We start from the raw sequence: 24,419 nt of genomic DNA, 5'->3' as shown, positions 1-24,419 counted from the left end.
ACCAAACTGCCCTCCAAGTTAATTTAAACTAGAAATGCTATATCAAACAAATTATCAGAAAGTTACTTTAAAGAAATCAATAAATTAATAAAATTCATTTAGAAAAATAAAATTTTGGGGGTAGCTAGGTGGCGCAGTGTATAGAGCACCAGCCTTGGAGTCAGGAGGACCTGAGTTCAAATATGACCTCTGACAATAATTACCTGGCTATGTGACCTAGGCCAAGCCACTTAATCCCATTGCCTTGCCAAAAAAAAAAAAGAAAAGAAAAGAAAAAAGAAAATATAATCGATTTTGAGGATTTTATAACCTACAACTTTGCAGAAGCTATTGTCTCAATTACAGTCTTTGATGATTCCCTGAGCTTTTTCTAAGTTAGTCCTCCTGTCATTAGCAAATAGCTTTATTTCCTCTTGACATATTTATACCTTTAATTTCTTTCCTTTGTTTTATTACTGTTGTTAGTGTTTCCAGAACTGTAATAAATAATAACAGTGAGATTAAATATTTTTGCTTCACTCTCAAATTTATTATTTATGTGTATTGCCATTATAAATGATGCTTACTTTTAGTTTTAGAAAGATCATTTTATGAAATTTAAAAGTGCTACTTTGATTTTGGGGGGCGTCTTGAAATTTTTTTTAATATAATTGAGTTGATGGTTTTCCCATTGTTCCATCCTTGAATTACTGACATAAATTTAATTTGATTATGAGGATTTCTTGGATGAATCACTTGTTCAGTAGAATTTTTTTAAATTTTTTAAATTTTTATTTTTTAGGTTTTTTGCAAGGCAATGGGGTTAAGTGGCTTGCCCAAGGTCACACAGCTAGGTAATTGTTATTAAGTGTCTGAGGCTGAATTTGAACTCAGGTCCTCCTGACTCCAGAGCCGGTGCTCTATCCATTGTGCCACCTAGCTGCCCCTAGGTAGAATTTTATTTTAAGATTTTGAATTAAAATTCATTAAGGATATTGGTCTATAGTTCTCCTGTGCTTTAACCTTTCCTGGCTTTGGTAGTAGGATACTATCTGTCCCATAAAGGGAATCTGTGAGAGTTTTCTTTCTCAGTTTTTGAGAATTGGTGTAGTAATTATTTAAAAATTTAATACAATTCTCCAATGAACTAAAAGGACTAAGAGTCCTTCTCCCTCCCCTCTACCCCTTTTGCTAATTCTATTTTTTTTTCTGAGACTGGTTTAAGTTCTCTATTTGGTCTTCTGTTAGTTGCAGTATTTTACATTTTTAAAAGATATTCCTCTATTTCTTGTGTTCTCAGTTTGGTTAGCATATAACTATGCATAGCAAGCTCTGATAATTTTTTTATTCCTTCTTGTTTTGTGATTTTACCTGTTTTCTATTTTGTTGATTTGATTTTCTGCCATTTCTTTTTATTAGCTAAAAGTTTATCAATGTTAGTATTTTTAAAGAACTAGATTTTCATTTTATTTATAATTTCTTGAGGTTTTTTTTGGGGGGGAGTTTCCAGTTTAATCCATATCTCCTCTAACTTTAAAAATCTCTTTTGTACTTATTTTAGGTTTATTTACCAGTTTTCAATTTTTTTTAAATGCACTCCCAGTTCATTTATGTTCCCTTTTTAAATTTTTATTAAATATATTTGTAGGGAAATGATTTCTCCTCTAAGGATTGTTTGAGCTGAATTCCACAATTTTTGGTATGTTTTTCATTATCATTTCTTTTCACACAATTATTATTTATATGGTTTCTTTTTTAACCCACACTTTATTAGGATTTCATTATTAAACTTCATTTAGGTCTGTAGCTTTTGTGTTTTCTAAACTTTTTTTCATCATATTATGTTCTATATAGGATTATGTTTATTATTTCTACATTTTTACATTTGTTTGCAATGATTTTGCACTCTCATATATCTAGAAATTTTTTTAAAAAAGTTCTAGGTAGTAATAAGTGTACACACACACACACACACACACACACACACACACAGAGTTCCAAAGAGATGTGAAAAGTCTTTTAGTTAGAATAAAAATGAATTTCTCCAGCAATTTATTCAAAGCTTTGTTTTCTCCTTTATTTTTTTATCTTTGTGTGTAGACTTATACAAAACTGAGAGGGACACTAAAATATTCTACCATTACTGTATTACTATGTTTTCTAGTAATTTAGTTTTTCCTTTATGAATTTAAATTCCAAGGCATTTGGAACATATAGTTTCAATACTAGAACTGGTTTGCTGTCTATGATTACTTTTATCATATAGTAGTTTCTTTGTTTATCCTTTTTTAGATTACAAAAGCTTGTTTTTGCCTTGTCTAATAGCAGGACTGCAACTCCTGCAATTTATCTGATATAGTGAAAAAATTTTCCAGCCAGCCCCTCAACTTTGTTTTCTTGTATATCTTGGTTTTTAAAAATGTTTCTTGTAAGCCTGTAATCCTATAGATTGTAGGATTCTCTCTTATCCAGATAATCTGTTCCTTTTATTTAAAAAAATTACAAAGTTAATTAACATTTAAATTTATGAGTTTGGTTTATATTTTCTTTCATACATCTTTATTTTTTTTTCCAAATTAAGATTACTCTTCCCCTCCTTCCCCCTTCCCTTTATCTCTTCAGTTACTTTAGCTTACTTTGCTTTAACATATTCCTATTCTCTCTGGCTCTTCCCTTCACCCTCAGTTTCCCTCCTCTCTTGTTTGTTACCCCCTTCCCTAGTTCTGCTTTTTTCCTTTTTTCCTAGTTATTTACTTCTTCCTCTTTTTATCTTTCACCTAGTCAGGTAAAATCCCTCTTTCTTATCCTTTTCAACTTGTTTTATTAAATTTTAATTAAGATTTCTTCCTCTTATTCTCTTGATTATTCTTCTTCCCTGTTTATTCTAGACTTTTATTCTTTGTGACATTTATTTTCCTTTTTTTTAGACTCTGTATTCCTTATGGAATTAAAGTTTCTAAGACACTTATTTTGGGTTATCTCTTCTAAACAGTTTCTGTGTTATTGCCATGCAGATTTTCCCCCTGGACCCCTTTTTCTGCTGTGCCTCAGTCTTAGAAATACAATTCCTGCAGGTGAGAGAGGATATTGTGCCATGGTATGAATTTTCCTATGTCCCTGACTGTACTGTTTATTAACATTGCCACAAGTGCCTTGAAATCTTCTACTCTTATCACTTGACCCCCAGAGCTCTCGTTCCCCATGTCTCGAAGAATTGCAGATTATACCCATTGTATAGTCCCTATCGCTATTGAAAATATCTCTCTCTTCCTCCATATGACCATTTCTCTTGCCTCATCACCTATTCCTCTAGTTGTCTCTTTTCTTCCTGGGAAATGACAGGAGTTATTTTCCCTTCACTGTTGCCTTCCCTTTGTCTTGATTAGGAGGTATCACACATTCTCCTTTATCTTCTTCCTTCCTCCCTTCTTCCCCTTTTTATATGCCCTTTCATTCTATAATTGAGTTCCACAAAAAAATAACAATTTCTCTATAAGCAGGCTGTTGTGAAGGTAAGTGCATGATGGTTCAAGCCTGTTTCTTCACTAACAATTCTATTTCACTTATGATTCCTTGTGCCCTTTTTGGGGAAAAAAAATCTCTTTATGGTCCCTGTTGCTATTTTTGATGGGGTTTTTTTTGTCACTGGTTTCTTGGATATTTCATGTCTAGGACATTTAAAAAGTAAATAATTTCTTCAAGCCTGGGTTTCTTTCTATGAATGCTTTAGGTATTTCTTTTTTTTTACTAAATATTAATCTTTTACAATTACTGTTTTGGCTCACATTTTCAGAACAGGCCACAATGGGCTGTATCTTCAACACTTGCTTTTCAGATCAAATTATTCCATTCTCTCTTAAGATTTCTGGTGGGTGCAAAAATGATTTTTATTATTTGAATTTCCTTTCAAATTGAAGGCATTTTCCTAGTTATATGCAAAATTTGTTGTTTGTTAATGGAACTATTAAAATAAACTACTATGTGTCTCAGTTTGTAGGTCAGGGTTCTTTGTATAAAAAAAATTTGGAGGTCTGTGGATTCTTTCATTTGACACTTTATTTTTTGGTATTATATCTTATAAAGTGGTGTTCAGATTTCTTAAGTTGTCTCTACATGTTTGTCTTTGAAATCAATGTTTTGCTTATATAGAGATATTTAACATTATTGCTTCTTTTTGTTTCTCTTAAGGCTGTCCTTTACTCCTGTGTAAACTTCCTATCAGCTATTTTTTTTTTTTAGGTTTTTGCAAGGCAAATGGGGTTAAGCGGCTTGCCCAAGGCCACACAGCTAGGTAATTATTAAGTGTCTGAGACCAGATTTGAACCCAGGTACTCCTGACTCCAGGGCCAGTACGTTATCTACTACGCCACCTAGCCACCGCCCCCCCCCCCCCATCAGCTATTCTTGCTTTTATTTCTTTGGGGAAACACACCACCATGCATTTATGTTTTAGGTTTTTAGTGGGGTTAAGTGACTTGCCCAAGGTCACACAGCTAGGTAAGTGTCTGAGGCTGGATTTGAACTCAGGACTTTCTCACTCCAGGGCTGGTGCTATTCATTGTGCCACCTAGCTGCCCCAAGCATTTGTGTTTTTTAAATTATGCCACTTATTTTTGTTGTGCAGGCAATACATTCTACTTTCATAATCCTTATTTCTTTTTTAAAATTTCCAGGAACAACCTATTGCAGTTCCATTCTCTCTAGGGAACTTACAGAGTCCTGAGTCTCAACAGATGTCAAATTATTTTTGTCTTATTTTTATTCACAGATGTTTAGATTCTTTTAGCTGCTCTGAAGGACACGGAATCATCTCCTTATGCTCAAGGTCTTAATAATTGATAATTTCATTTTTTCCCTTTTATTCCCTTTTATTTTTCCCTGTTGCTCACTTCCTTTAATTCCAGTTTCCCACAGGCTAGACCACAGGCTAGTGACTTCTGGAGCATCAGACCTGGGCTGGGCCCCTCTCTTCAGAGCCCCATAGCCCCTCCCCACCACGTCCTGCTCCAGCCTCTCCACTCCTCAGTTCTCTAGTTAAGGTTTACTGCAGTTGAGCACTCCTGGCCTGAGTGAGACTCTGCATTCCTGTGGCTCTGAGAGGAAGGATGGGAAGGACAGAGTGGGATTCTGTTCTAAGACCAAGGGCCTGCTTACATCACCCTGCCGCTGCACCATGGAGGGTCACTGTTAACTTTACGATTCTTAGTGTCCTAGACCAAAGCTATCCTCCAAAATTGCTTTATCTCCTGCACATAATTCTTATTTTGGAGAAGTGTGAGTAGTTAAGAAGAGCAGGGAAGATGGCTAGTCCCTCATCTTGCTGATGATGTGACCCAGAAGTCTCCTCCATAAAGGATTTTCCCTATGTCTTGGCCAAATCCTAAAACCTCCAACCAGCAAAGACCAATGTTACATTCTATCCTTTGTCTGACTGGATTGTTTCTGATAACTCAACATCAAATCACTATGTTTCTATTTGTAAAAAGGCATTTTCTAAGTTGGCATTTCCTGGTTAAATTATTTTCCCAAAAGGCAAGCTCCTTGACAACAGCTCCTGCTCTCCCCCACCCCTCAATCCGACCTTCTCCAGAGATTACCTTGCGATACTTTTCTGCCACGCCTTTATTTCGGAGGTCCATCATCAGTCCAGGAAGGCTGTTGCTGCTGTGCCGTTCATAATGTAGGGCATAGAGCATTACCAGGCGAGCAGCATCAAACTCAGTTACCTTGGGATTCTGCAGAAGTCTTTTTATGTTCTGGAGGGAGACAAGAGAGGCTGTTATTTCCTTTCACTCAGGCAAGCAGATGCAAGGTGGCTTCAGTCACATCTGCAGTGACACAGCCAAGATCCCAAGTACGTTCTAGGCATGTCACCAGCTGCTTCAGCTATGGACTGCCGACCAGAAGGAAACAGGGAAATAAGCCCCCTCCACAGGCTTCTTATGTGCAGGCCCTGTGCTAGATGCTGGACTCCAGGGGGAGGCAACAGGCTCATGTTTAATAAGGCCCGGGGAATCTTCTGACCAGGGAGTCACTCACAGCTGGGGGAGAGGGCATCGGAGCCAAGGCTGTGGAAGGGGAGCCTTGAGGAGGCTAAAAGGAAGAGGGAGGACATTCCACACACTGGGGGAGTCTGTGCAGGGGCGGGAGACAGGAGGGGGAATATTGTATGGTTTTGGGGTATCGAGAAGGACAGATTGGTAGAATCTTTAATTTTTTGTTTTTTGCAAGGCAATGGGGTTAAGTGACTTGCCCCAGGTCACACAGCTAGGTAATTATTATTAAGTGTCTGAGGCCAGATTTGAACTCAGGGACTCCTGAATCCAGGGCCAGTGCTCTATCCACTGCCCCACCTAGCTGCTCCAGTGGGATCTTTAGAAGGAAAGTGATTTCAAATGTGCAATATTCACCTGACTGTTCGCTGCTGAGGGAGGGTGGAAGAAAATTATGTAACTTAAAAAATAGACACATGCATGTGGATGAGTGTTGAAAAATTTTCATAACATGTAACTGGAAAAATAAAATATCAATTGAAGAAAGAAAATAATTCTTTTCTCCATCTAAGCCCAACTTTTTCAGTAAAGCAAGGAACAAGTAACTAGTAACACCCTTAGCACTGGTACAACCAATAGGCACAACAGTAGATCTGATCAGTATTTAGTTCCACATAAAAATAGATTGAGCTTGGAGGACAGAAGCTTCAAGGAGAACATGGTAGCTGTCTCCTAGGATCTCAAGAGTTGGCACCTGGCAAACAAATCAGGTTTGTTCCACTTAGCCTCAGAAAGGACAACCAGGAGCAATGGGTAAAAAAGAGGCAACTCAGACTTGATGTTAAGAAATTACCCCTCTATTCAGTGTGACACCAAAAGTAGAATGGGCTTCCTTGGAAAGTGGCAGATTCTCTCTCAAAGGAAATCTTCTAGCAGATGACCAATAGGATTATTATAGTAGAACCTCCTATCAGATATGGATTGGGTTGGATAGCTTCTGGGGTATCTTCTAACCCTAAAACTTTGTGATTCTGTGAAAATTATCTTTTTTGCTAAGTGTAAGTTAAGACTACTAAAGCAAAGATGAAAAGGATTAAAAACAGATTCCAGAGCCAAGGAGGAAATATTCAAAGATCTCAACTTCATGACCCTTGGAGGGTAGAGAGTGACGGTGGAGGGGAGTCAGAGGCTTTTAACATAGTGGAGATATGACACTTTTGCTTCACAACAGAAAGATCAGAAAGATTCTTGACTAAGACCCACGCGAGCTACTTGTGGAGAAAATGTACTTGAACCTCCATAAGAAATCCTCTGCTGTGATGGTACTTTTTTTTATGATGGTCCTTTTAATATGCTGAAAACCAATGAATGATAAAATAAATTTGACTATAACTGTAATGCATTTTGTGAAGCTCTCCATGACATTCCAAATCCTTTACATACAAGTGGCTAGGAGCAAAATATGCTTCTTTCATTTTTTTGGTAACACCCAATTACTCAATATGTCAGAATATCATTACAATAAAATTCTTAGGGTTCATGTTAGAGGCATGCATTTAACAAAAAAAAATGTTGCAAAGAGGCTCAATATCCAAAGACAAAGATATGTAGACAAGAGACTGTCCGAGTTTATATGTAGTGTGATTCTATGTGATGATGTTTGTCCTTCATTTTTTTTTTGGCAAGGCAATGGGGTTAAGTGACTTGCCCAAGGTCACACAGCTAGGTAATTATTAAGTGTCTGAGAGACTGGGGTCCACCAGGGCCAGTATTCTATCCACTGTGCCAACTAGCTGCCCTTGTCCTTCATTCTTGGAAAAGACCACATCAGGGAGGTGATTCCATGACAAGCAAGTGAATTGGATTTGAGCGAGAGGGTGCTGTGTTAAGTCACCAGTCTCACTTTCTCCTCTAGTCAGATGGCCCTGGATGTGAGGCAAGTTGGAATTAAGCGACTTCCTCAAGGTCACACAGCTAGAAAGTATCAAGTATCAGAGACCAGATTTGAACTCAGATTCTCCTGATTCCAGGGCTGGTGCTTTATCTACTATATCACCTAGCTGCCACTAAGTGAAGATGCTAATATAGCTAAATTTGACCCCTGACACCCCATTTTTCTTACATGTATAGTCCATTGTACAAGGACCCTCCCTCTGCTTTCTTATGGGGTAGTCCCCACAGTTAAGTCAGTCCTCAGCTGGATTACTAGGGCTATGTTCTGAATTTGCTTTCTACTGCAAATACTATGAGGTCAAAGAATGGAGGAATTTATCTTAAGACTTTGCCCCTGTATTTACAATCATTTCTCCATTTTTTCTTCTTTGAACCTGCTATTTGGCCATTGCAGTACACAATGTTCCAAGTCTATTCAAGTGTATAACTAAGTCTCATTCCAGTGTTTCAGGATTTTGGTGTACAAACTATATATAGCTGAAGAACATCAGAAGCACATAATTAGCTTGCTACTGGTTCAAGACATTACGCCATCTCAGCCTCTGGCTCTTTGATTTATCATTCTTCTGATCAGCAGGTTTGTTCCTCTGCTGTCCCCTGTCTGTGGGGGTCAGTCTTTTCTTACTGTCAAGGTTGCACTGTAGAAAGAATGTACAATTGCGTGTTAGAAAAGATCTGGGTTTGAATCCCATTAAATGACATTTAATGGTTAAGCCACTTAAGCTACCTCCCATGAGTGTTTTCTAATCAGTGAACTACACCTTACTCCAAGAATTACCTTGAAGATCAAACAAGATGATGGATGTAAAGTATTTTTAAAAACTGATAACAGTAAATAAGGTCACCTCTCTCTTCCTTATCCAACTCCTATCCCTCAGGGAGTCTGCTTTTCTTTCTCCAGGTCTCTAAAGAAACAAGATCTTCTTCAGTCTGTACTATGAGTCTACCCCTCTGACTTTCAGCTCAAAGTGCTCACTTGGGAGCCATCTGATTTGCTGACTGGTCAGTGTATCCAAGGCTCAGCTGGCAGGAAAATGCTGACTCCTTTTTCTTTTGGTTCTAGAAACTCAGCCCCTTAGCTAAGCAACCTGTCCCATCAATACATCCTGAGTTTCCCTTTGTTCCCTTTATTTCTCCTCCTCAACATTTGCTGGGAGTCTACTTGTATAGGGTACAGGGAGGGGCCAGAAATATAAAGAAGCATAAAAGTATTTACCTAAGGCAACTTAAAATCTAGAAAACTCTGTGCTCTTCCAGTGCTTATTCAGTATTATTCAGTACTTATCAAGCACCTACAATGAGCTAGGTAGGGGAAAATATGAAGACAAGCAACTTGGTCCTTGTCTTCAAGGATACTTCAATCTAGGAGAGGGAGATGAGAAATGTATACATAAACAATAGTACAAATTGGAATATTAAGTACAGATGAGGAATATGAAATGTCAGAAGATCAGGAGAAGATAACAACTTCTAGGTGGTTGAAATGTTGGAAGCCTTTATGAAGACAAAGGTCTTTGAGCTAGGCATTAAAGGAAGCATAAGATGTCAAAAAGCAATGACTGTTGGGGCAAGAGAACCTTTCAGGAGCAAGGCAGAGATGGGAAAGCATAGGACCTATTCAGGAGTCATCCATTTCAGCTGGAATGTAGAGAATGTAGAAGAGAGATGCCATAGCAGTTCTTGGGGGGTGGGTGGCAACAAGAGCTACTAGTAAGAGTGAAACAGGATTGAGCACTTTGAGTCAAGAAAGGATGGAGGGCAGGGAAAATTTTGTAGTAATTAGCAGAGTATGAAATGTGTACTTTTCTGACAGAGTTAAGTGATTTTTAATCTATGCTGAAAGTTCAATTTGGTCTCCCTCTTAGAAGAGAAATAAAGGGAGCTCTCTATTTTCCAGATTGTCAGGGAGAATGAACCATTTCTATAAAAAATAGCATCTATAAAAAAATAGACATCAATGTAAAAACAAAAAAGGAAAAGGTCTGAAGGAAATCAGAGGGGTATCCTGCATTCATAGCTAGAAGTTAGAAAAATGAGGAGAAAGGGAAGGACTGAAGGTTTGAAGTAATAAACATGAGGCTTTTCTTGAAAAGGAAGAAGTTCAATCCTCTGAAATAGCAACTTTTCTTCCAAAGAATGGTCATGGATCCACAGAAATCATTTTATAAGGGTCAAAGAAATTTGAGTAGTCCTAGAGATTGGTGACTCTCTGTTGAAATGGTAATGAGTTAGCTAAATGTCAGAGAGCTCTGTGGGCTTCCTAAGGCATGGTGTTCTTGTCACTGTTTGTTTTTATTCTTGAAGAGAATCAATGACATCACAAGGGTGATGTCTTGACTTTTGAGTGACTTAGATTTAAGTGAGGCAGAGCTCAGCAAAATTGTCTTTTACTCTCTCCTCCAGAGTCACTGAAATCCAATAGCAAGAAAAAAATCAAGACAACTGATGCTCACCAGAGATGCAATGGATGACCTTGGTCTATCTAAATTAAGGTCATTCCCAGGTCTCAGTTTCTTTCAGGTAATGACCATTCAATGATGAAGGGCAAGGTTTTGAGACAAAAGATGGCCTAGTGTACCATCATCACAAAAATATAATCTGTAAGAGGAAGACTCAAAGTTTCTGGCCTGAGCAGAAAATATTTGCTATTTATGCTCATACTAATCTGAATCCATTCATTGGGAAGTCTTATTTCCTTAATTTCCTTAATTCAAATTCATTTACTATCTCCTATTGCTTCCAACTAGCTGGATAATTCTGGGTGAGACAAATGACATCTCAGCCTAAGTCATCACAAAATTGCTATGATGAACAGATGAGCTTAAGATAAGGAAAATACTTTGCAGTTATGATATATTAATCATAGACATTTTTGTGATTATTTCTGCTATAATGCTACCCATTCTTTTACTTCTGACTCTGCTATGGCTTCATTCATTTCCTTTTTTTTTTTTAGTTTTTTGCAAGGCAAATGGGGTTAAGTGGCTTGCCCAAGGCCACACAGCTAGGTAATTTTTAAGTGTCTGAGGCTGGATTTGAATTCAGGTACTCCTGACTCCAGGGCCGGTGCTCTATCCACTTTGCCACCTAGCTGTCCCTCCTTACTTTTTAACTTAGCTACTGCCTGACCTATTCCCACTCCTTTTGGGGGAGACCCTTCAATGGGCCTGACCTCAAGGCTAAGGCTTTACCTTTGGAACAGGACAATTCTGTCACTTAGGCAAATGAACAAAAGCCCAGGACACTGAGTGATGCCTAAAGGCATCTAGAAAAAGTAGAAATGATTGCATTTCTCTTCTAATATCCCAATATAACAGGACTGGCCATTTGCCCCAGGGTCTATAGAAGTGTAGCAGCTAAGCTGGAATATTCAAGATATGACAAAATATCTCCCAAGACTTCTCAAACTGGTTGATTCCAATTAGTTATTCAAGTGGAAACAAATGCCACCACTATAAAGAAACTAGAATTCTAAAAAAGTTTTGGATAAGAAAGTGAAGTTCTCTGGGGCTACTTTCTTTCCTGCTGCCTTCTGAAGGTAAGTGATTCAGAAGAGAAAAGCAAATTTAGAAAATGAACAGCTGGTTAAGAGGATAATGTCTGAGAAAGGGATATGGATTTCTGGACCCTGGCTTAAAATGTAGGAATGACACTCTTGGCCAAGGATAGAAGTATGTCTAACAAGGTTTGGTAATGGTGTATTTGCCTAGAGTCTAAGAAATCTAATTTACCTCTATCATCAGGTAGTTAAGATTTAGCAAATTAAGAATAGAGATGGCTGAAAATTCACAAAGGTACCAAATCAAGAAAGAAGCCTTAGATCTATAAAACAAATGCAGAAAGCTAAGGTACCAAATCAAGAAAGAAGCCTTAGATGTCTATAAAACAAATGCAGAAAGCTAAAGTACAAAATCAAGAAGAAACCTTAGATGTCTATAAAACAAATGCAGAAAGCATGGGTAAAAAGGATGTGAATTAAGAGGTCCTAAATGAAAGAAGCACATTTATCATCAACGATGTCTATGGTTGACTAGGGGGAGTGGGAACTATAACTAGAATATGGTTCTGGAAGGGCATATTTAAAAGAAACAGTGTAGGTAAATTGGGGGTAGGGGAAGAATAATACCGAATATTAAGAAGATATATTCTTGTAAAGAAATAAAGTTTGAAAATGGCTTTCCTTTACAACAATCTTGTCATGTAAATAGAAAAAGTGTTATCTCCTTTTTACAGATGAGGACATTGGGGCTTGGGGAAGTTAAGTGATTCAGTTAAGCCAAGTTTTATTTTAAAGTAATAGGCAGGGGCAGTTAGGTGGCGTAGTGGATAAAGCACCAGCCCTGGAATCAGGAGTACCTAAGTTCAAATCCAGTCTCAGACACTTAATAATTACCTAGCTCTGTGGCCTTGGGCAAGCCACTTAACCCCATTTGCCTTGCAGAAAAAAAAATAAAATAAAAAGGCAGTATTTTATTATATGCTTTCTTTTTTAAAAAATTAAATTTTCTTTTAAAAAATTAGCAAAAATTGATTTTCTCTCCCTTCCATTTCCCTACTGGAAAAAGGAAAAGATAAAACAATCACATCCTTCCCCCATCCCACCCACCCCTTATAGGAAACATAAATAGAAGCATGATTACAAAGTTCAGAAGAAAAACAAATTCTTGCACTGGACATATCCAGAAGTATCTTGGATCTTAGTCTCGTTCTGCACCTTGAGTCCTTGACCTCTATGTCAATGGGTGAGTAGCAGGCTTCATCACTTGTCTTCTGGAATCACTCTGGTGTTCAGAGTTTTTAAGTCATTCAAAGTTGTTTACTTTTACAGTGTTGTTTACATTCTACTCCCAGTCTATTCCCTGATTTTCTGGACCTCAAAAATTACACCTCTACTGTGATTTCATTCCAGAACCACTCTCAGGACCTGGGGATTTTCTCAACCAGAACATCCTATAATCCCCAGTCCAGTTTACCATGGAAAATCCCTGCACGTGGCTTTCCCCATTCTCCCTTTGTTGAAACCCTTTGGAATCTTGACTGGGTACAGAGGATTGGGCTAGCCTGCCGTCACTCTCCTCGAGGCCCTCCTCATCATGCCTCTATGGCTACATCTCCCTGGAATGTCAACTGCTTAGGGCTTCTTGTCTGGAACATCCTACCTACCATCCTGTAGTCTTGGATTTGTCTGAGAAAGAACTTGTTAGTTTTAAGCCATCAAAACTGTCCACTTTATCTTCTGTGATCCTTTCTATCCCATGTTTGGTCATGAAGTTAAGACAAGATCAAACACATTAAGCCAAGGTCACATGGCTAGAAAGTGGCAGAGCTAGGTTCTGGTATGATTCCAGGCCTTCTCAAACCTAATGCTTTGTCCACTGTATAAAGCTATGAAATTTAAGTCCATCAGGAGTCAAGAAAATTTCACATTATCATGGAATATATCATAACAAAGTCCCAGTGTGCTAACTAATAATGATATGGACAGAGAATGCGGGTGTCTTCCCATTACACAGTGGTTGTATGGCATGAGGCAGTATTTATATAACTGAAAGTTAACTGGATTCTATCATGAATTTTTGGTGCTAAGTCTTATGGGAAGGCTTAAAATAGATGGAGTCATATAGGAAAAAAATCATGTAGACACATAATAGCAATGACTAAGCAAGAAAATAATAGAAAAAAAATCCAAAAACTTGTCTATTCAAGATAAGATCCAAAACCATTGAGCCCTAACTCATGCATAAGCTTAATCAAAAAAAAAAGAAAAAGAAAAAGAAAAGTCTACTATCTTTGGAGACCAAAGCTGCAAGAGGAACTGATGTGATATGATGAAGCGAGAACAAGAAAAAAGAGGATGATGACAATCACTTTTGTTATTAAAACTTTCTCTCTCATTTTATATATATAATATCAAATTAGTACTTAAAAATCAAGCCTTTTCTTTTAAATTTGCTTTGATAAAAATTTCACCCCCTTGTTATCATATAGTCATTACAGTAGGATGCAGTAGATAATGACAAAAATAACCCAAAGATTAGGGCAGCAAGATGATACCTTTTGACCCAGAGTTCTCATTGCTAGCTTTATACCCCAAAGAGATCCAAGACAGATAGAGTGTTTCCATTTATATCAAAATATATATAGCAGCATTTTTTTGTCAGAATTGTAAACAAAGTAGAGTGTTCATCAATGGAGGAATAAATGTCTAAACAATCTGTAATATACGAATACAAAAGAATACAACTGATTCAGTAGAAATAATGAAAATAAATTGAAACATGGAAAAGACACATGAATTAATGCAGAACAAAGTAAGCGTAACTAGGAAAACAATATACTCAGTGCCTACAATGAAAATGGAAAGACCCCCAAACTCAAAATTAAATGTGTGATTATGCTCAAAATTAGACCACCGAAGAAGAAAGCAGAAACTGTACCTTCCTCCTTTCTTTTCAGAAATAGAAGACTTCTTCCAGTAGGTATGGAACACTTCATATGCTATCAGACTTAGCTGGTGTATTGGCCAATTTTGCTAAACTACCCCTTTCCTCCTTTTCCCCATTCTTTTCTAATTTTTTGTTACAAGGAAAAGCTCGCTTGGTAGGTGAAGGGACAGATTTCACACACTTACACATACATACACATCACTTTCATTTCTTTATATACATTTACAAATGATATCATATATATAAAATTGTAAGTACCTATAAATTTATTATACACACACACACACACACACACACACACATACACATACACACACATATGGAAATGAAGGTGACATAAAAACCAAAAGCTATCAATTCATTCTTATAAATACTAGAATCAAAGAATATTATTAAATGGCACCTTAGAGGTTATTTAATCAATTATTTTTACCCAAACAATGAAGGGTGATTACAAATCTTCTACTTCAATGCCTCCAGCAGCAGGGAAGTTTCTTCTTTATGGGAAAAGCCAAAGTACATTATTTCACATTTATCCCTATTAAATCTCATTGTGATCATTTTGGCCTTCTTTCTATCCTGTCAAACAGAGTTTGATTAAAAGGTAACAGAAATAACTGGATAATCACATCCTTTGTATTATTACCTAAAAATCATGGATAAAATTATTCAGCAGAAAGGGCCTGAATGGGACCATACTATAGGAAACACCTTCTAGCAAAGCAGTCTGGCACTCAATCTGAAATTTCCATTCTTATAATGTTGTCACCAAGAGGCACCTCCCAGGGATCCAATGCCAGGATATGGCAAAGCCGAACTTGGAACCGGGTCTTTCTGACTACACAACTGGGTCTCTCCATTTTATCACAATGACCCTCTCCCTATTCCTAAGGGAAACTCATTTAATCAGTTAGAAATTGACATATTTGGGCTATCAATCTATTTCTTTAACTCTTGAGCAAGAGTTTTTCATCTAAGAGTTTTTCAAATGTCTTGATGTAAAAATGCTAAATCTTCAGTACTGCTCTGATGAACAAGCTCAAAATTTCTGCTTTAAAAAAAAGAGACTGTCTGGAATGACATACTCTTAGTCAAGCCAAGATAGTTCCTACTGATCCTCAGTTCCCTAAGTATTCATAAACCATGCTTAAAAATTATACTAAAATTTTGGGGGGAGTTGAGAAAACCACCAGAATACAATTCTAGATCTATAGTTTTTTCCTTTTTTTTTTTTGAAGATCGGGGCAAGTCTCCCTCTCTAGCTTTATAGCAACTTTTATAATTACTAAATAAAGTTCACAAATCAACTCTTCCAAGTTCTTTTAGGCACCTCGAGTAGAGTTCATCTGGTCTATGAGAGTTGGTGCAACGGAAGGAGAGGTTATGGATTTGGAGTTTAAGCACCTATGTTGAAATCCCAGCTCTTTTACCAGGATGGCTCATCCAGCTCTAAATCAATGCACACAAGTCCTAACCTTGCTTAGAGCAGTTAAGTACTCTGACAATTTCCTCACCATTCCAGATCATTCTGCTATAACTTATTTATGAATGAACAAGAATGCACTCTCCAATATACTCAATAAATGGTCATCTTACATCTTACATCTTACAGACTCCCAGTGACTTCCCAAAGCAGCTCATTCCACTGGTCCTAACAATGCTTCATTGCTACAAAGTTCTTATCAAGCCTACAGCTGCCTCGCTGCAGCTTTCATTCGCAGCTCCCAGTGCTGTCCTCTACCGCCAAAAAATGCAGGCAAGTTCTTCTCTGGCTGTTATCTTCCCCCAAATGTTTCCTTCTCCTAGGTAAATGTTCATAATTCCTTAGGCATGATCTAGACATCTCCTCACCATGCTGGCTGCCTTGCTCTGGATGATGGTCTTCCTTAGAGGTGATAGGAGTCCGAGGGGTACAGCTTGGATTTAGAGGTGGGGGAAGGCAAATCCTGCCTCTGCTCTTCATAACCTGTGTGACCCTGGGCAGCTGACTTCACTCCTCAAAAGGGATTGGATGAGATGACTTCAAAACCCCTTCAGGCTCCCACCAAGGATCCATGGTTCTTGTCATTCATTTTTGAAGAACAAAATGATATCACTATGGTTTTTTTTTTAGTTTTTTTTTTTTACAAGGCAAATGGGGTTAAGTGGCTTGCCCAAGGCCACACAGCTAGGTAATTATTAAGTGTCTGAGGCTGCATTTGAACCCAGGTACTCCTGACTCCAGGGCCGGTGCTTTATCCACTGCTCTACCTAGCCGCCCTTCTAAGACAGTTTAAACAGAAATGAGTCAGTTTCTTGACACAGCACTGGTAGACACAGCCAGGTTTCATAGGCATATAGCAATGATGTAAACAACAGCTCTGTAAGATCTTCAGTTTGGTAGTCAGTTTAATATCTCTTCTCTCTCAAACTTTCTTTCAGAGCCTCCCAAATACTGAGCTAGCTCTGGCAATGCGAGTGTAAACCTCATTGTCAATGTGGACCTCCCTGGAAAGGACATTGCTAAGGTAAGTGAACTTATCCAGCGTCCTCAAAATTTCTCCATTTGTGCTATAATCGATGGTTCCACATATAGATAGTGTGGTGCTGGCTCATGGAGCACCTAGATTTCCTTGATGTTTATTGTCAGACCAAAATGAGCACAAGCAGCAGAGAATCAAGCCATACTTTGCTGCATCTCAGCTTTACAGGCTGTACTGAGGACACAATCATCTGCAAACAGAAGATCCTGAACCAACACACTTCCTCCACTTTGTCTTGGCTTGTAGCCTTTTCAGGTTGAAGAATTTGCCATCAGTGCAGTAGCTGACTTTGAGGTCATGTTCATTCTCAGGGAAAGCATTTGAAACATGGTTGAAAACATCATACTAAAAAGCATGAGAGTGAGGACACATCCTTGTTTCACTCCATTGGCGACTGGGAAATCTTGAGAGCATCATCCACTATCTAGAATCCAAGCAAGCATACTGTCAATGAGACTGATGTACAATACTAATGGACTTCTCCAGGCAACCTAATTTTGACATAATTTTTCACAAACCTTCACAACTGATGCTATCAAAGGCCTTGGTTAAATCTACAAATGTATACAGACCTCTGTTCTGTTCCTGACATTTTTCCTGGAGTTGTCAGGCAGCAAACACCATACTGACTGTTCTTCTACTCTTTCCAAAGCCACACTGGCTCTCAAGAAGGTGACAACCTTCCAGGTGAAGGACCAGCCTATTGAGAAGGACTCTGGCAAGAATTTTACCGATAATGACTAAAAGAGAAACACCCCTATGATTTTTACAGGACAATTTATTCCCTTTACCTTTACAAAGATGGACAATGGAGGCATCCCTGAATTCTTGGGGGTGGGTAACCTCTTCATATCATATAATCTGGAAAATTTCAGTCAGTTTTTGGATGAGCAGTGGACCCCCTGACCTTACAGATATCAGCTGGAACAGAATCAGCACCAAGTGCTTTGCTACTTGAAAGGAGACTAATGGTGTTCAAAACATCTTCTTCAGTTGGAACTTGAACTAGGGACTGATTAACTTTAATTGAGGATCCTAGAGCCCCAGAATTACACATGACTCTTCAGATGGGGTCTGGCCAGGGCATAGGATGGTGGGTTCTGTTTCTCAAACTCTGTACCCCATCCTCACTTAATGTGGCCTCATATTGCACAAGAGTTTTTGGTTGCTGAATAACACTGCTGACTCACATGGATATGAGATCTACTAAAACCCTTTCATAAGCAAAACAGTGTCTAGTAATACCTACCTTAGCTTACATTTGTAAAGCTGATTTTTCTGAACCAAGTACAGAACTTAGGTCACATTTGTCCCTGGAATATTTAATCTTTACATTTTCAGCATTTATATTTCAACTTATCAAGACCTTTCGGAATCTTAATTCTGTTAGCTCCCCTCCCAACTTTGTTGTCTGTATCTCTGATCAGCATAATAAAAATAACTATAGCATTTTAGGATTTGTACTAAAAAAAAAAAATTATCTCATTTGATTTTCACAAAACCTAATCATCTCTATTTGAGGAAATTGAGGCTGAGAGAAGTGAAATGTCTTGTCCAGGATCACATAGCTAGGAAGTATCTGAGACTGGATTTGAACTCGGGTCTTTCTGACTTTAAGGCAGCTAGGTGGTTCAGTGGACAGAGCACTGGGTCTGGACTCAGAAAGATCAAATGTGACCTCAAACCCTAACTGTGACCCTGTGCAAGTCATTCCACCCTGTTTGCCTCAATTTCCTCATCTGTAAAATAAGCTAGAAAAAGAAATGGCAAACTACTGCAGTATTTTTGCCAAGAAAACCCCAAATGGAATCATGAATTGTCAGACATGCCTGAAAACAACAAATTTCCTGACTTAGGGTCAGCACTCTGAACACAGTACTGACTACCTAGTTGTCTAGTCATTGTCCCCCAAGTTGGGGGCTTACTTCTCAATCTTTTGTTTTGTTCCATTATATCTAGTCCAAGAATCACCCTCCTCAATGGATAAAATAGAAGGAAAATAAGATAAATGGCTCCACCTTTTCTTAGCATTCTTTATTGTCATTTCTTCTACCTACAGCAACTCTGATCACTTTTTAGTTGTCTTTCTCTTTAAAACGAATGAATCCCTTTTTGTCGCCCCCTTGATTCACTGCTTTAGCTCACTTTGAACATCCCAAATACTGTTCTGGGAGGACTGGCCAAGGTGGAGTGGAACTGTATTCATTTTCTGTTCACATCAGATCACTAAAATCCTTCTGTCATGCTTCACCACACTGTGGAGAGGGCTCTACATCCTCAAAGGCTTTATAGTAGAGCAGTAATTCTGGCTTTGGGTCCAGTGAGGAAGACTGGAAGGCTGTTGTCTGAGGACCAGCCCAGAAATCTATGAGATTCTTAGAAGTAAGAGAAGTTCAAGATTCCCCCCACTGAGAAGCTGTTGTAAGAACATGGGTACCAAAAAACCAAATAAATGAAAAATTATCTGAAAATATTTAATTTTCATCATATAACAAATAATATTTCCTAATTATATGGATCAATGACTAGAAATGATAGTAGCTTAATAGAGTCAGATTATATTTATTTCTGTATATATGAAGAGTACACTGTCCCGAAAGGCAATACTAATCAACAACCCAATTCTTTGCTTCATGATGTACCATGAGCCTTAGGTCAAACCAAGGAATGCAATAACCCATTCAGAGGTCGGAACACTGGCATTAAGTCACTGCAAAACAAAAGTTCCCTTTTTGGGCTATTTCAGTCAAGCCACCAAAGAAAGTCTTTATCTTGGTGACTTCAACTCAGCTTCTCAGTGCAAAAAACCTGCCCTGGGAAGAAAACTTTTTGAAAGGAAATTCTTTAACATCTACTGAAACATTCATGGATTTGGCATTCATTCTACATGAATACAGGAAGTAAAAACTCAGGCAAGTGAATACAATCACCTGTATAATAAAGCCTGCTAATGGCAATATATATATATATAAAAAATAAAATAAATTAATAAATTAATAAAATAATAAAAAAAATCAAGAAAAATTAAGAATAACCATAACTACTCTCAGAATTTAAAAAAAAAGCAGGCAGAAAACATATTAGCTGAAACAAATAAAATAGCCTTTCTTGGGAAAACTCCCGCTAAGCCTACAAGACAGTTGTAGCACTTTTTTTTCTTTTCTGCAGCACCTTTTTAACAAAGCACATTAGTCAAAGATCCAGAACAACTAACTGGGTCTTTGTGTAGGTTTAGAAAACCAGAGGCTAGGTATAAAAACTAACCTGAGGCAGCTAGGTGGCGCAGTGAATAGAGCACTGGCCCTGAAGTCAGGAGTTCAAATTGGACCTCAGACACTTAATAATTACCTAGCTGTGTGGCCTTGGGCAAGTCATTTAACTCCACTGCCTTGCAAAAAAAAAAAAACCCTAAAAAATAAAAACATGAAAGTAAGTATAAGAGAAAACCAAGTTTATTTCCTCCTTTCTCCAGATTGATGGAGCTTCTATAAGAAGTAATGGGATGCATTCAATAAAGATTATGGCCAACCTAGAGCATTTTATTTTATTTTATTTTAGTTTTTTTCTTTTTGGAAGACAAATGGGGTTAAGTGGCTTGCCCAAGGCCACACAGCTAGGTAATTATTAAGTGTCTGAGGCTGGATTTGAACTCAGGTACTCCTGACTCCAGGGTCAGTGCTCTATCCACTGTGCCACCTAGCTGCCCCAACCTAGAGCATTTTAAACAAAGATCTTTCTCCTTAAGTTTTATCATTATATAAAAATCGATGACAATCTGAAGATCATTCTGAATTACAAAGGATCTTTGAAATATCTTATTTTAGGCTTTGCTACCTCCCAAATGAACTTTGGAAATTACCGTAAATAAAAGAAAAAAGAGATAAATTTCTAGAGTCAAAGATCCTATTTAACAAAAAGGAAAATCTTTAAGATGCATTTTTTACTTCATATTAGGCTAATTGTAAAAACTCTTTCCAATTTCCCATCTGTAAGTGGCACCATCATTCTTCTAGTCTTCCCAGGTTGATTATTTGATCATCTTTGATTATTTGATCTCCTTCCTTGCTTCTAACCCAGGTGTCACTAAGGTCTGCTACTTTTTTTCATTGAAAGTTCTTTTGGATTTACTTCTTACCTTCACTCTTATCTCTTGTCTGCACTATTCCTCAATAATTTCTCAGCCACTTTTTCTGACTACCATCTCTTTCCCTCAAGTACATTCTTATATTGTTTTCAGACTAATATTCCAAATCAGTCAATCAAGATTTGGATGCTATGTCAAGTGACAAGAGTCACAAAAACAGGCAAGAACCATTCCCCCCCCCCCCAATGGGGGGATAAAACAGGCAAATAAATTTGTACACACAAGCTACTATCAGTAAGAAAGCATTAGAATTAAGGAGGGTGAGAGGGGCTGGGAAAGTCTTCCTGTAGAAAGTGAGATTTTAGCTGGGACTTAGAGTTTAAGAGAGAGAACTTTCTAGACACCAGGGACAGCCAGAGAGGTTACCAATGCCCAGAGCCTAGTGATGGAGCATCTTGTTTGTGTACAGCAAAGGGATCAATGGATCAAAGAGTACAGTTAGGGAATGAGGTATAACAAAATTGGAAAGGTAGGAAAGGTAGCTCATGAAGAAATCTGAATGCCTAACAGAGAATTCTGTATATTATCTTGAAGGCAATAGGGACCCACTGGAGTTTATTGAGTAGAGGAGTGACACAGTTGTACATGAGCTTTCGGTGACTGAATGGAGGATAGATTAGAGAATAGAGAGACTTGAAGAAGGCAGGTCTACCAGGAGGCTATTTGTTTTTATCATTTCATTCTTCTTCCCAAGAACCTATAATACCTTTCTTCTGTCTCTTATATAAAGTCCAAACTCTACTTCCTTTCTAGGTCCTTCCTAATTTGGCTCCATTTTACATGGCACATCCTCCTACCATTTCTCAACATGCATCTTTGTTAGTCATTTGGCTCAGATTACTCATTTATACAATATTCATTCCTTTCTCTGTTCATCACATAAATATTCCTAGGAAAAATCCTTCCTTCTTCCCATCTAAGTCCTAGTCATCATGAAGGTTCCTTAGGTCATCTTCTCTTAGAGATGAAGCTCAGTTCAAGTCCTACTTTGTAGCAATGAGCTTTCCCCGTCCATTTTGGCCCACATTGATTTCTTCCCTCTCTCAACTTCTACTGGCAGAACACATAGCTCTGCACACATATGTATAGCATATGTGGTACTGTTTCTAATTGTGTCATATGCTTTCATCTTGTCTCCTCAAATGAATTGCTGAAAGTCTATCTTACACTTCTTTTAAATCTCCCTCAGCATCTTCCATGAGTTAAGCACATATTAAATCTCCACCATACCCAGGCTGATTGGCCAGCAGATACCTGGAGAGCAGCAGAATGATCATTTTGGCAGGCCAGCTCTTGCTCCACCTCTGAAACCTCCAGCAGATTCCTCTCACTGACCAAGCGAGACAACTCTCCAACCACAGTCACATGCTTTGACACAGTTCCAGACATCTTCTTGAATTGTGGATAATTCTCCACAAAGGCCTGTCAGAGGGAAAAAAAAAAATGGTGGGAGATTCTGAGTCATCATTTCTCAGCGGAGGATGAGTGAAAACAAAAGGACAATCTCTACCCACCCCTGCTGACCAGAATAAGATTTCTACAGCTCAATTTGCAATACAGAAAAACAGAAGAGCTGTTAGGTCTTGAAATGATGAGAGTTTTAGAAAAGGTCAAAAACAATTGATGGGTACAATGGGTACCAAAGAAATCAGGACTTAACTGAAAAAAAAAAAAGATCTCAAAAAACGAGTCTCAAAAAAGACAGGTTAAATAGGTGACATAAAAGCTATACACAAAAAGATTTTGGATTCTTCTAGCTTACATCAGAACACTTATAAATGGTTAACCATCTCCATGGCAACCCATTAGTCACACTTGTTTAATTTACCTTCATATCTGCTATTGATTCTAGTTTTTGTTGTTCTTTTGGTTTCTTTTTTTGGAAGTCTTCCATGAGATTCTTGATGTTGCTGCCAATCTCAGCAAAATTCAAGTACATGTTCTGTGAAAAAGCAAGGAAGAGACATGGCTTACTAACACTTGGTCTGACTAGCCTAAGTGTAAAAATTAAGACATGATCGAGAATCTCCCATATAGTTGGGAATAAAAGGAAAACAGAATGCTACTGTAATTATCCAACTTGCACTTAGGCCAAGACAGTTGGAATCCATACATCTACTTCCCTCCCAAAGTGCTACTAGATCATGAGGGGCAATAGCAACATGGATTCACATTACTTAATATAAAATTGACTTTTCTCAACAAGTATTATTTTTCTGCTATTTTATTCAATATCCATCATTCAAGAAATGGTGTTAAGAGACAATTAATTGATCAATTAATTAATTAATTAATGACAATTCTAGGGGTCTTCTTGAGATGTTGATCACATACACACATATTTGTGTTATATAATATGTATACACATATATATGTAGTTGGACTGCAGATTACATCTATTTTTCTATATCAAATCCCACCTACATCTACTAGTCCCAACTCTAACAATCCAAAATGCCTTTCTTGTCATTTAAAAAACCACCTACATTGGCATAGAACTCATCATTGTCAGCAGATAAAACCACCTCTCTCAGGTCTTTACTGATCCCTGGTACTCGAGAAAGGTCAATCCGATTGTTGTTTATGCCCAGGAGTTCATGGACCATGGCCTGATATGTCCACTAAATAAAAAAATGTACAACAAGAAAATAGGTGACTATGATAAATCCAAGAAATCTTTAAAATGCAGCCAACTCAAAATGGTCTAAAATAATAATTCACTTAGAATCTTAAGTATATATAACTTGTCTACTCAGGTTAACTAGTAATAACAATTTGTAATATAAGGAACATCAACAGTCTGTCTTTTAAATTGGTAAAACACTAAAAACTCAAGGCACATTTTATAGTTTATATTTTACATTTCTGGAAGAAGAGCAACAAAGATTAGCCTCTCTGACAGAAAATAAATGCTATATCTATGATGATTTCCCAATTTTTGCCTGCAAATTATGCATCTATTTTTGGTTTCACAGACAGAACTATACCGGTCCTGCAGTTACAAGCTGTACCATTTCCTGTGAGCTTTTGTGGTTTTCTGCCACACGAGGAGAGTGCTCTTGCAGATCTGTGTGGTGCTATATTTATCCTGGGAACACTAATATTATCAGAAGGAAGCTCGTGAGCGGAGCAAAACACCAACATACTCAGAAGCTTGCCTTTGCATCCATTTTCTTTTACATTTCTGCTCAATTTTAATTGAGAAGAAAACACACATTTCATATTAAAGTGAAGGTCCCAATTAGTGTGAATAATGAATTGTGTGAAGTGCCTGAATTATTCTAATTTGTCCTGTAGATTTTTCACTGGGCTCAGGTCAATGACAACATTTTACATAGTTATAGCTTTGAATAGTTAAATTTGAATTCATTCAACCACTTCA

The 24,419-nt window shown here is 37.7% G+C and overlaps 1 protein-coding gene across 2 annotated transcripts in view; it reads right to left on the bottom strand.

Annotated features, from left to right (window-relative positions):
- Positions 1–24,419, bottom strand: part of VPS45 (vacuolar protein sorting 45 homolog) — a 71,644-nt gene that overhangs the window by 33,090 nt on the left and 14,135 nt on the right. For both annotated transcript variants that reach the window (XM_074188698.1, XM_074188697.1), the window contains exons 8-11: positions 23,524–23,658; positions 22,866–22,979; positions 22,292–22,459; positions 5,577–5,735 (exon numbers count right to left, since the gene is read on the bottom strand). In XM_074188698.1, the coding sequence (XP_074044799.1) occupies positions 5,577–5,735; positions 22,292–22,459; positions 22,866–22,979; positions 23,524–23,658 (576 nt within the window). The remainder of the gene's footprint in view (positions 1–5,576; positions 5,736–22,291; positions 22,460–22,865; positions 22,980–23,523; positions 23,659–24,419) is intronic.

This window comes from Macrotis lagotis, chromosome 5, assembly GCF_037893015.1.
Source record: "Macrotis lagotis isolate mMagLag1 chromosome 5, bilby.v1.9.chrom.fasta, whole genome shotgun sequence".
Classification (NCBI taxonomy): Eukaryota; Metazoa; Chordata; class Mammalia; order Peramelemorphia; family Peramelidae; genus Macrotis; species Macrotis lagotis.
The sequence above is the reverse complement of the archived record's forward strand: the minus strand, read 5'-3'. Positions and strand labels throughout refer to the sequence as shown.